At 40.3% G+C, this 13,758-nt stretch overlaps 1 protein-coding gene across 3 annotated transcripts in view; it reads left to right on the forward strand.

The window, feature by feature from the left end:
* The window catches only part of UNC80 (unc-80 subunit of NALCN channel complex), a 187,411-nt gene extending 178,126 nt beyond the window's left edge, over window positions 1-9,285 (forward strand). For all 3 annotated transcript variants that reach the window (XM_077829945.1, XM_077829944.1, XM_077829946.1), the window contains 4 exons: window positions 4,815-4,896; window positions 5,372-5,483; window positions 7,535-7,746; window positions 9,016-9,285. In XM_077829945.1, coding sequence (XP_077686071.1) covers window positions 4,815-4,896; window positions 5,372-5,483; window positions 7,535-7,746; window positions 9,016-9,285 — 676 coding nt within the window. The remainder of the gene's footprint in view (window positions 1-4,814; window positions 4,897-5,371; window positions 5,484-7,534; window positions 7,747-9,015) is intronic.
* Window positions 9,286-13,758: the final 4,473 nt, after the last annotated feature.

Here is a 13,758-nt window from a genome sequence, read left to right on the forward strand (position 1 = left end):
AGTCAGGCTACGCAGCAACTCTTGGTGACAAGTCCTGGAGTTTTAAGACAGCTGAGCCAGCTGACAAGATCAATGTCAAAACAATTCATGTTGATCTGTGAAGTCTAAACATATGCACAGTGAGTTCCGTTCGCTACTAACGCATCAACCTTTGCCCAGAACAGGTTTGTATCTCCTGTATTGTTCTGTGTTACAGAGTTTCAGTAAAGGAGAAGATCAGCTGGCATGTTCGGTGAGGTAGATTTCTACAGAGAGACTATTTCTGATGGGGTTTGTTATTTTTTGAAGACATAGTCATAGACTTCTTTGTTTTAAAAAAATGACACTTTTATTCCACACTTTTATTCCACAGTCCTTAAAAGAGACTCAAGATAATTAACCTGATCTCTGTGAAAAGGCTACAATTATAGTTCTGTGTAAAATGAAAAAAGCAACATTTTAGCTGTATTGTGTGTATTTAAAAGTGCAAATTGCATTCCTTCTGTAAAGGAGAGAAGCAAAAGAACAGAGAGATAGTACAGCTGCTTATTGAGATCATTGTTGTAGCAGAGGATAAATACATTCTTCTATTCAGGAACACTAGTTTAAATAAAACAGGCCAAGATTTTTCTTTAGATATCTTTGATCTTCACTAGAGCACAGGAATAAAAACTGCTTAGGATAGCATACTGAATTCAGAAGCTGATATTTAGTCACAATTGATGGAATGAAACAAACAAAGAATAGAACATTATGGAAACCAGGAATTTCAAATAAATCAAAAGAACAATAATAAATAAAGACAACAATAAAGTAATTTTTCTTTTGTGCTTGTACCAATTAGAGTTACATAGGTAAATAGCAATGAACACAGGAAGAGAATAACGTTCAAATTCCCAAGATTATGCAGAAAGGGTGTGTGTGTGGGGGGGAACTCTTTTATTGAGCATCGTGATTTGTTGAGGTTATAACTTGACATAAGATGGAAGATTTCCCCAAAGCACAAGGGAAAAGAGAATAAGAACTTTCTATCATTGAAAGCTGATGCACAAAAAAATTCCATTTCAACATTTCTAATTATGCTTGTTTTAAATTATTCATGATTAATAAGGAAAACTAGAGCAAATTAATATCAACAGGGCAAATGTGGAGGAAATTTGACAGTCTGTTGAAATCCCAGGTCATGCCTGGTGTCTTGAGAAGTTCAGCAGGTGCATTCTGGATGTTATCTGAAGGTCTGGCAGCCACTAAAGTCCATTTAATATAGTTTAACAGCTACAGTACTTGCTTGCTTTTTCTGGTTTTTGTTCTTCTCCCCTCCCCCTTCCCCCCCCCACTTTTATTTGTTGCATTATTTCTTGTTATTTGTGAAAATAACTTCTCATAAATGCCAACCTGAGAATGCTTATTCCAGTATGTTCTGTGTGGTATGAATTTTACACTGGCCTGACATTTGTTGTACGGTTGGCAATTATTTTTCATGAACAGCTTGTTTGTCTGTCTGTCTGTCTGTCTGTCTCTGTGCTAACCATGTAACATGATTATGGGGACATGGCACCTTGTCATAGGTACCCAGTAGAGCACACTTGATAGACAGGAAAGTTTACAAGCGTGTTCTGCTCCAACAAATGAGGTTTATGTGCTCCAACAAAAATCCTCTCGTAGATGCCAGGTTCACAGGAGAAGTAGAGTAAACTATGTCATGTGAAAATGGCATTGGATTTGATTCAAAGCAGTTCAGTAGCGTCTCCACAAACTGACCTCCCAAATATAATGATTGCTCCAAACCAAGAACAAAGCAAGAATGCACTCTTGGTCCTGTTTATTAGACAATGAAAGGCAGAAAAGAAGGGGAGGGTACATATGGAGTCAAGAGACCCTTTGGAACTAATTTTCACTGAAGCCAGATTATTGTTGCTGTTCTGGAGGAGGAAAAAACAACCATAATGGAATCATAACTATTTCAGGAAATTCAGTCATTCATCTTACACTTGCACTCTTTCTCTCTCTCTCTCAAAATGTGGGGTGAATCTGAGTATATAGGAAAGTAAAAAGGATAGGGCGGGGCTCTGTGCAGGTTTTCCTGCCAAATTCCACTGTTAGCACTCCCCCAACTTTTACCTCCAGTCTGCCGTTCACGCTCATAAGATCACTCTGAATTATGCCAATTCATGTGACGGCATAAGTCTGTCCACTAGAACACTAAACTCATTTCACATCTGATGTAAGTGAGGCTTAAACCCAGGCCAACAGAGAGGAAAAGCAACTGAATCCAACCTTTCTGTCACTCATCTCTTTTTGTTTGTCTTTAATGCACAGATTAGTCCATGGGAATAGTTTTTTCCTTATGTCTAACATACATGTAGTATGGTAACATCACACTCACAAGTATAATGAATTATCTTTACCTAATGAGTTTTTCAAGGTGTTTTCGTTATGTTCGCCTTTTGACATGCCTGTTCCATTGCTGTAATAAGAAAAGGAGTACTTGTGGCACCTTAGAGACGAACCAATTTATTTGAGCATAAGCTTTCGTCATCCGATGAAGTGAGCTGTAGCTCACGAAAGCTTATGCTCAAATAAATTGGTTCGTCTCTAAGGTGCCACAAGTACTCCTTTTCTTTTTGCGAATACAGACTAACACGGCTGTTACTCTGAAACCTGTCATTGCTGTAATAGACTATTTACATCAGTGGTTCTCAAACTATTGTACTGGTGACCCCTTTCACATAGCAAGCCTCTGAGTGTGACCCCCTTTATAAATTAAAAACACTTTTAAATATATTTAATACCATATTAAATGCTGGAGGCAAAGTGGGGCTTGGGTGGGGGCTGACAGCTCGTGACCCCCATGTAATAACCTCGTGACCCCCTGAGGGGTCTTGACCCCCAGTTTGAGAACCCCTGATTTACATTTAACATAATTTTAGTCTTTCTGTCAGAGGTCGGTCTCCCCATTCATAGAACTAAATGTCATCATTTTTCCTCAGAAACTGTAATAACAATCTTACCATAACTCAATGGTATTTAGCTACTGGGTTGAACAGAAACTTTTTATTGCACCATTTTAAATATATATTCTGCAGCCTCTTTAGAAACAAATTGAGGTTCAATATTTTTTCTATTTAAAGAAAATATTCACATGTTAATATCTATCTCTGAGTCGCTAAATATTTGCTGGAGCCAAGTTCTCAAGTAATTCTAGAAGCAGAAAATTAACAGAATGTATACATATAATGTCAAACTGTCTGGATTTCTTATGTGAGGAAAAATGTAAATTCAGCCTATTTGCCTTGATACCCTTGATGATGTATCACTTTTGGAGTCTACTGCAGTCTAAGCAGTTGTATGTGCTGTAGGGCCATTGTCTGGGTCAAGAATGTAATGCTGGCAGCTAGAAGTAGCTTGTGGGATCATGCAGATCATAGGGGCATAGTCTCGTCTTGACATTTAGAATGTTTCATTGTAAATCAAATTGCACTGTGCTGAGTATTTGCTCTAGAGGATGGTGATATCTTTTGAAAGGGTTGTCCAAGAGAGAAAGGACCCAAATATACATTATTTTCTGGTGTTGAGCTAAACTACTCTCCTGGCCATGCTGTTGTAATGAACCCACAAAAGTATTAGCTTTGTCTTTTTCTCCTCCAGTCCTGGTAAGGCTCTGTGTCAAATCACACCTCCCTAGAGGCTCTGACCTCTTTCCAGGGAAGATCCAAGAAAGCCCCGGAAAAGTGAGAAGAAGGGAATGTTCTTTTTCTTAGATTAAGACATGCCAATGCCAGAACGCACTGAATATTCAGCAGTGCATACTAAACAATCTTAGAAGCTGCTTAATTGGGATGCATGCCTCAGTGGTTCGGATTTGTCCCAAGTAGGCAGCTGTCCCTTTTGAAAGAAGTTCATCTAAGTGTTACTTACCATTGCAACCGTACCTGTCTCAGATTCAGCTCACTCAACTAAAACATTTGTGACCATTGCCTGCTAATGAGTAACTCTGATTGTGGTTGAACTGGGAGGAATAATACAGTATAGTGAAAAGGACTGAGGAGAAGAACAATCTGCTACACATCTCAGGTTAACAGAGGAATTAGTTGAACAGTAACACAGACTACTTTACAGCATTTAGCAGTCTGTTCTATTTTAAAGCGCCTTTACTTTTAATTCAGTTATTCAGATTTCTTTGACAACGTATTAAGGCCTAAAAGAATACTGTAGATTTGTTTTTATATTTAATTGTATTTATTTTGCTCATTAGCCACAAAGAGACTTGAGGCTGCAAACATGCTGAATGCATCCTGTTTGCATAAGTCATGCACCCTTTATGTGAACGGAACCTTTGTCAGTTGTGTTCGTTTTTCGTTTTCATTTATTTAAATGGCATTGAAACCAAAAGACAAACCTGAGGTGAGGGCTTTGGAATCCAGTTGGGAGAAATAGGCCTGTGTAACTACCCTCACCAAAAAACAAACGGAGATAATAAAATGGCGTTCTTGCCCTTTGTCTGTGTACGCCAATGTGACAAAGGACACAGAGAAGTGGGTATTGCAGAATGGGATGCATCAATCAATGACTGAAAACTGAAAATCTCAATTTTTATAGCTCTGTGCTACCTGTGTGTGGCCTAGTCCTGAATGCCATGATTCCTACTCCCATCCCCTTCCCAAACCCTGGAAGCTGCAACCCAGCGGATACTTTCCCCCATCCTTCAAAGACGATGCTTCTGTCTTTGAAGTGACTGTGCCATTAGTGTTTTTAGTCATGATTGCCAGGGATTATTCTAATCAGCCACTGTACTTTTATGGTTGTGCTAATACTGTACTGTCAACACTTAACAGGGTAACAAGTGTGCAGAGCGAACCTGGACAACAGAATCTTCTTCTTCAGCAACCACTAGGAAGGAAGAGAGGCCTCCGGCAGGTAAGATCACAGGACGAAGTGAACATGACAATTTCCATTTGTTGCAGTCCATTTGCTACTGAGATCTTCTATCTTCTGTTCCCCTTGCCCAGAATGTATTACCACATCACAATCCTCTGAATTAGCAGGAAGTGCGTGGGCAAGCTGAACCATTCAGGTCTGCCAAACCACCGAGCAAGAAGTTATGCTTCATTTCAAATCCCCAAACCCTTTCCCCTATAGCTATATTATTTGAGCAAAGGTCACTGCATTAAAATTGAATTGGTATGAAGTGCCATTATTTCATCACCTGCTTTTATACTACACTGATGTCTAAATTAAAGATGCCAAAACACGTATACCCACAAAAAGAAAAATTGGTGGCTGTACGTAGGAGAATGGTATAAATGATATGACTTAGTCACATAAAGGTGAATATTTCAGTTGTACATTAGTATCTCCTTGGTCTAACTTTACTCTGCTTTGTGTACCTTAGCTACGAAGACCTCTTCTTTCACGTCAGAAGACCCAAACTGAATCTCGTAGCCATCACGGGGCTCGACTTTCAACTACTCGTCGAAGTATACAGCCAAAAACAAAACCAAGTGGTGAGACAACTTCTGCTTTTCCACAGCTGGCATCTAATATTTTAAAGTAGGAGCTACTAGATTTTGTTTTTCCTTCTAAGACAGGTTACTGTGTGTGAAAGGTACATAGGTAGACCGGGGTGGGCAAACTGTGGCCTGGGGGCTGCATCCAGCCCTTCAGACATTTTAATCCAGCCCTCGAGCTCCAGTCAGGGAGCCCACTCCGTGCATCCCGCATCTCCGAGCGGCTCCCGGAAGCAGTGGCATGTCCCCCCTCACCCTCCTATGCGTAGAAGCAGCACACTGCCCCTGCAGCTCCCATTGGCTGGCAACCAGGGCAGGGGTGGTGCCTGCGGATGGGGCGGCACACAGAGCCTCCAGGCTGCGCCTCTGCGTAGGAGTCGGAGGGGGGCGACATGCCGCTGGTTCTGGGAGCTGCTTGAGATAAATGCCGCCTGGAGCCTGCACCCCTGACCCCTCCCGCACCCCAACCCCCTGCCCAACCCTGATCCCCCTCCCGCTCTCCGAACCCCTTGGTCCCAGCCCGGAGCACCCTCCTGCTCTCCAACCCCTCATCCCCAGCCCCACCCCAGAGCCCTCACCCCCACACCCGCACCCCAACCCCCAATTTTGTGAGCATTCATGGCTGGCCATACAATTTCCATACCCAGATCAGGCCCTCGGGCCAAAAAGTTTGTCCACCCTTGCTGTAGACTGTTCTGAAGAGAAGTTCTGGATCATTTCGGGGGATTGGTAATGAGATGTATAGTCTTTTATCAGTTCATGTCTAGCCCTGGCAGGTAGGAATTGGCAATTATCATCCAGCTGCTCTTCAGTAGTCCATGTGATGTGAATTTTAGTGGTTTCAGTCTAGTTTCTGGAGGGCAGACATCACATCAGAAAAAAACACTTCCACAAAATTGGTAGTTTCTCCAAAGGCCGACATCTGAATGGACATAGACATTGAATTATCTTCTCACCCATAGATAGAGGATTTAAGAGTCAGGTGTCCTCCACTGCGAATGCCCTGTCAACAGCACTCAGATGTGCAACTCTAGAGATTGCTAGTGAGACTGCCTCTGCCAACACCAGGTGTCCTGGTGGAACATGGGAGGAGAGAACGTTTCTCAAATAGCGAGGACCTAAACTATACAGGGCTTTAAAGGCTGAACATAGAAGCAAATAGGGGAGCCAATTTAGTCTTTGGAACACTGGTGCTATGTTCTTTTTGTGGCTAACATTGCTCAATAGGGTAGGCAGTTGCTGAATTCTGCACCTCCTGAAGCGTCCAAGTGGTTTTCAAGGGAAGCCTGTGCAGAGCACATTGGTTAGTGATCTAGCAGGCAGGACTTTTCCTTGCATTAGTGAATCAAGATGGTCCTAAGAGGAACAGTGCTGCAGGAGATGTGCTACAATCTAAATCTTTAGCCATAATTAAAAACAAGGGCAAGGATATTAACTTTAATGGGTACATTTCAGTGTAGGTAACTATGTTTTGCTTGCTCTTTACTCCCGCTTGGTGGCCTTCTAGGTAAGGTTCAGAAATAGGAGTCAAAAGCTCTCGATTGTATTCTCAGCTCTACTACAGACTTCCTATCCAGCCTTTGGCAAGTCACTTAACCATCTGTGCCTCAGTTTCCTCATCTAAATGAGGATCATAATAGCTAACTCACATGGCAGTTATGAATATATGTAAATCACTCTGGGATGAAAAAAGAAAAGGAGTACTTGTGGCACCTTAGAGACTAACCAATTTATCTGAGCATAAGCTTTCGTGAGCTACAGCTCACTTCATCGGATGCATACTGTGGAAAGTAGATCTTCTACTCCACAGTATGCATCCGAGGAAGTGAGCTGTAGCTCACGAAAGCTTATGCTCAGATAAATTGGTTAGTCTCTAAGGTGCCACAAGTACTCCTTTTCTTTTTGCGAATACAGACTAACACGGGTGTTACTCTGAAATCTGGGATGAAAGACACCGTATAAACATAAAAGCGTTTGTTATATTCTGATATTTTTTTCTACATTGGAGTAATTTTGTATTTATCCTTCCCCACATCCTGGTCCCACAGTGGATCAAAAGCGATCAGTGACTTTCACTGAAACTCAGCCAGAGGCAACAACATCTTCAACAACAGATGCTACACCCATCCCAGCCCTGCAACCTAGCTGCAGCAGGAGCAGCCCTACAGAAGTCAGCAAGCCAGAAGCTGTGAATAAACTTGTGCTGACCACCTCACCTGCCATTGTTGTTGCTGATCTCCATAGCCAAACCACCAGCCAGGTAACCCGTCTGACAAGTCAGAAAGTAGGTTAGCTGCTCAATCTCTAGTGGGTACATGCATATGCAGTACCTCTCTACTTAGTGATTTAAGCTGCTGAAAAAATAGTGAAAATGGCTAATGATCTCACTTGTGGCCGTAAAGAGAAGTGGTTGGTGTGTGAAGACTGCAGAGTCTGTTTTCTTTACAGTGAGGTGGTTACCCATGCCACTTCTTGTTTAAATTGCTAGCTCCCCGATCTTTGTGTTGATTCTCATTCCTTCCACTTCCGTTGGCACTTCATCATGACATGTCCTTAGCTTGACTGATCCTATGTCTTCTTCCTCCTGTCTGTACAGATCTTTTCTCTCACATCCTTCTATACCAGGAAAGTTTTAATTCAACTCTCTCCTCAGCTACATTGGTCTCTGAGGAATGGGGGTTGGGGTAGGGTAGACTGAGGCATCAGTATGGAAGGATTTCTACCAAAACCACATTACTGCAGTAGCAAGGTGCCAGACTTTGAGTATGTCGACAGGGTGTGTGATTGCAGCACGCGTAGACATACCTGAGCTAATGTTAATCTAACTAGCTTCAGTGCCCGTAGCAGTGGAGCTGCGGCACATGGGCTTGAGCACGGACTAGCCACCCACGTAAGTACCCAGGGTCCAGGACAGGGTTGTATAGTGCAGGCTGAGAGCCATGCCACTGCAGCTTCACTGCTAGTGGTACTCACGCTAGCTAGAGTAAATCATATATCTGATTGCAGTAGGATACCTTTAGAAAGAAGCTATTTGTCGTGCACTGACTGCTGGAAAAAGCAGGTGTTAGACATCACTAATGGGTGAAGGATGCTGTGTAAGTAAATTACAAATTGTAACCCAGAATTTAGAGCCAGCCCAATGAGACAAAGGTTTCTTTTCTGATGTCTCTTTATCTGGTTCCCCAGGGGGATACATCCTTGGCCATGTGCAGAAGAGACAGAAAAAAACATTTTGGAAAAGTTATGAGGGGAAAAAAATAATTTCAAATTGCGTTGTCCTTTTAAGCAATGTCATCTTTGTAGTTTCCACTACAAATTCACCAGCCAGAAAAAAATTAACTGTTTTTGCATAACATTTTAGGGTTTTATACCCTTTTAAACATTTCAAATAAACCAAGGGGCAGTTATGGATTAGCCTTTATTAGTTTACAGATCTGAATATATTTTTCACACGCTGGTTTATATTCTGTCCCCCACCCCCTTCTCTTCCCATGAGTGGAGCCTGACCATAAGCTCTCCTTGATTTCAGAGTGAGGCGCTTCCCACTGAGAAGGAAAAAGAAACAGAGGAGGATTTGGAGCCCCGGCCAGCACAAGTACATAGCACCCCACCCACACAGCTCTCTGATACAGAGGACTTTGCAGGCCTTGAGACAACCAGCTTACTGCAACATGGAGACACTGTCCTTCACATCAGCGAGGACAATGGGATGGAGAATCCCCTCCTTACCAGCCACTTCAGCTTCACGCATGTTGAGCTTGGTGAGACTGATGTTGACTTAGATGAGTCCCATGTTTAAATGTCAGGGAACTGCATTAGCATGGGAGGAGAGAGAATGTAGAGTCTTGGTAGAGAAACTGTACCTTCTCCATAGAGTTTTTTGATAACTATTGATGAACTAATCAAAAAGAGCACTTTATATCCAACAAGGGAAAATATCTAACAACCTATTTGCTACAGATTGGCAAATATGTTTTAGAAAATAAGCTAAGCCTTTTTGGCAAATCTAATTTGGTTCAGGGCAGACTGCAAAGACCAGAAGAGAATTCTAAAAAATTCTGCGGCCACATCTCTGTTTCCCAAAATCTTGATCTGCCAGAAATCTACTGCAGTCTTCAGCTTCTCCAGTAACATGCATTAGTTTAATATAGTAGACTGAAAAAAACCCAACCTTTTTGAGGTTAGCCACTTTAACAGTGCCCCCCAAAAGTTTATTTTTGTAATTTCAGAAGGGTTATATAGTATCTGAATCAAAGACTCGCATGACTGAATATTGACAGTCAAAATGCTGACCAGGGATATTGAACTAAAGATTGTTTTAAATAAACAGGACTGTGACTGTGTTTTCTAATCCTCATAGCAATGGCACATACCATTGAATGATTAGAAAGATATTTTTTAGCACTGCAGGCTTTAGCAGTGTTTACTTTTGTCTGCTGGTTTCATTGCACTCTGTAAGATAGTACCTTAGTGCTAGAAAAATAGTGATTCTGTATAAAACTAAATATACTACATACTACAGGAAAGAATGCACATGCTGTGCTCAAAGATAGATGGGCAGGGGGTGAGTGGTCTGTAGATGACATAAATGGTACTATCTGTTCTGCTTAAATATATTAAGCAATTTATGTAAAAAAAACACAGCTAGAATGTGTGGACTTTCTAGTACAGGGCAACAACTTAATTGATGCAAATATCTATTCTGTGTGCACTTGGAAATGTATATTTTAAGTAAACATATATAATGCATATTTTCACATTCCTATAAACTAGGAATGGATATTGCAGAGAATAGACCTGATGAAAGAATATATTTTCTGCACACTGAGATTGTATTTAAAAAGGTGCCATTCTATGTGTGTTATATGAATATGCACTAATTATGACTCTGCATGTGTAGATATAAATGCATAATATTTATATGTATATCGTGTCCCTTTTGGGAATTGACTGAAGTCATGGGTGAGTTACGATCTGTGCTTCAGAATCATGGGATTAAATTGAATCCGGACTTTAGTCACTGACATATGGGAAAGCTGCAGAATAGCTGTGAGGCATACTGTGAAGTTGCAAGCAATGCCCATATTTACGTGTCTGTTTGTGTGTTCACATAATACATTTTCAGTTCGTCACCTTGGTAGAATGAGATATTAGACCTTATAATTGTGGCATTATTATGCATAGAAAAGTTATTTTTGATCACTTTTAGAGCTTTCTAAAATGTATTACTTACCATCTTCTTGACCTTTCAATCTGGACTCATGGTATCAAGACAACATGATTTTAGAGTTAAAATGATATGACCAAAAACAAAACAAAACCCCCACTAAGCAAACACCACCACCCAACACCACCACTATATATTTTTAAATAGCTATTTTTTTCTAAAATCATTTTACTGTGAAACACTGTCATACACAGCCTATATGCTGGCCTGGTGCAGTATTACAGAAGTTTTATTGGCATTAATTTAGGATCAACTCCAGAACTGACTGGTGGCTTTGGTAATTTCAACCAATCAAACCTTTATACCTCACCATCATGTAGCCTCTACTATACATATGAGTCAATAGGAGCCCTGTGTGTACATCAGAGCACAGAATTGGGTCCTATATATTATTCACACACACACACACACCCCTAGCAACAATAAAATGTATTCTTTTCTCAAGTTTGTCTATCTAGGCCCCAGTCCAGAGGTGTTGAGCACCCTCTACTACTGTTGTGTTCATTGAGAGTTAAAGGCACTTTGCAACTCATAGGAAGTGCTAGTAACCTTGTAGGATTAAGCCCTTGCTCTATAGTGGGCAATCTTAAAAAGTGGTTTGTGGTAAAAAAAAAAAAAGCGTCTATGTAAAAATGGCAGCTTGCTCAGCACAGATCATGGGTATTCTGAATGATAGTTGCTTATATCGCTGACTTAAATATATCTGACTACTTCTTACGTCTCTCAGAACTACAGAGCCTGTACCACCCATCTGTAGGAGACTGCACTGGACTCTTTCCTAGTGTTGGCATCATCAAAAGAATTATTAATTACCTCCCGCATGAGGAATTGCTATTATTAACGATGACACACAAATCAGAAGGAACACTGCTTCACTTTCAGATCCCAGTTTGGGTTAACTGGCAGTTGGAGGGGAAACTATTTTACTCATAAACAAAGTAAATTTGATATAGAAATGACTGAGAGACAATAAACATGAATCCCCATGATGAATTTTGTAGTCACTTTTTCACTGATAATATACTTTGAAAGGAGGCATTTACATTAATGTGAGATAGATGCCTGCCATGATATTCTAATCTAATTATAGAAAAATAACTGTGATTTACTACATTAAATTCAGTATTGGTGATAAATGTTTCCATTAAGGTTGCCCACTGTTACAAGCTGAATCCATCTTAGCAAGGACTAAAAATGCCTTTTTGAAGTCCACCCTCCAACCAATCAAGTGCAGTGTATAAATGAAGATTACATTATTCAGGTGGCCCAGGGGAGGGCTATAATTTCATTAGGTAGTTAAGACAGGCTGATCAGTCTGTGTACTTGTAAATTTTACTTTCATATAGGTTGCACTTAATATTGTACTAATAAGGTGCATAAACATGTAATTTAGCAGAGTTTGTGCATTTTTCCAGTATCTCTATAAAGTGACTGGTATATTTATGCTGTGAAGGAAAATTATGCTGCTTAATTAGTGTTAGAGGCCTTAAGTGCATGTCAGATGTCTGGCCCTTACAAATGTCTGTCAGTGTTTGGTTCTGTTGTGTTGCCTCAAAGTTTTAAACTAATTTGCAGTTGTCAAAAGGATTAAAGATAGAAAAGTCTGTTCACACTGATCATGTTCAACAAATAGTAATTAAAAGACAAAGCTCTGTTTAATCCTATTGTACAACATTAGACAAGTCTCCCTTTTTAAAAGGCACTGTATCCTGCTTTATGAGATTACTTTGCTCTGTTGCCAACAAAGTTTGTTATAATTTAATATGTTTATCTGTCATCTTTTAATATGTGCCTCGCTAAAACTTGCCATACATCCCCCAGCCCCGCCTTTTAGAAAGGGGGGGATTATTGTACTGGGAACTTTTGGTGTGATCCACTTGTTGTTGTGTGCATTTGTGTCCTCTTAATGTGACCTTAACTGTGCTGAATGTCTAGGTGTATTTATATGTACATGTATGTGCATAAGAATGTCACAGGATGTATTTGAAATACTATTGCCTCGATTTTTGAAGGAAGGAAAACTGTGTTCCAGAAGGAAAATATGATGTAGGTTTGAAACTGATCTTATCATTTGTTTGGAAGTTCAAAAAACATCAAAACTAGAAACTCTTGTTGAGTTCGCAAAAAGAAAAGGAGTACTTGTGGCACCTTAGAGACTAACCAATTTATTTGAGCATAAGCTTTGGTGAGCTACAGCTCACTTCATCCGATGCATAAAAGTGGAAGATGCAGTGAGGATGTTTTTATACACACAGATCATGAAAAAATGGGTGTTTATCACTTCAAAAGGTTTTCTCTCCCCCCACCCCACTCTCCTGCTGGTAATAGCTTATCTAAAGTGATCACTCTCCTTACAATGTGTATGATAATCAAGGTGGGCCATTTCCAGCACAAATCCAGGGAGAGAAAACTTGGATTTGTGCTGGAAATGGCCCAATTTGATTATCATACACATTGTAAGGAGAGTGATCACTTTAGATAAGCTATTACCAGCAGGAGAGTGGGGTGGGGGGAGAGAAAACCTTTTGAAGTGATAAACACCCATTTTTTCATGATCTGTGTGTATAAAAACATCCTCACTGCATTTTCCACTTTTATGCATCCGATGAAGTGAGCTGTAGCTCACCAAAGCTTATGCTCAAATAAATTGGTTAGTCTCTAAGGTGCCACAAGTACTCCTTTTCTTTTTGCGAATACAGGCTAACACGGCTGCTACTCTGAATCTTGTTGAGTTGAAACCCTAAAGCCAAGTATAAGTTTTTATAAATGGTGTAGTTCCCTCCCAATCTCCAAATAAGGGCATTCTCTTTGAAATTTGAACAAATCTTAAGCTTTAACAAAGTGTTTTTTGACTTACCCATTACCAAAGAAATGTTTAGAGGGAAAGAAAATATCGGAGAAAAAAACAATTACAATAGACCAACCTTCACAACCAAGTGGATATGTGATTAAAATATTATCTCAGGGCAGTTAAGTAGGATATTACCTTCTCATTTGCATTTTCTGTTGTATGGGAAGTAGTTAAGTCTTGCACTAAAAGGAAGG

Source organism: Eretmochelys imbricata, chromosome 11 (genome assembly GCF_965152235.1).
Source record: "Eretmochelys imbricata isolate rEreImb1 chromosome 11, rEreImb1.hap1, whole genome shotgun sequence".
NCBI lineage: Eukaryota > Metazoa > Chordata > Testudines > Cheloniidae > Eretmochelys > Eretmochelys imbricata.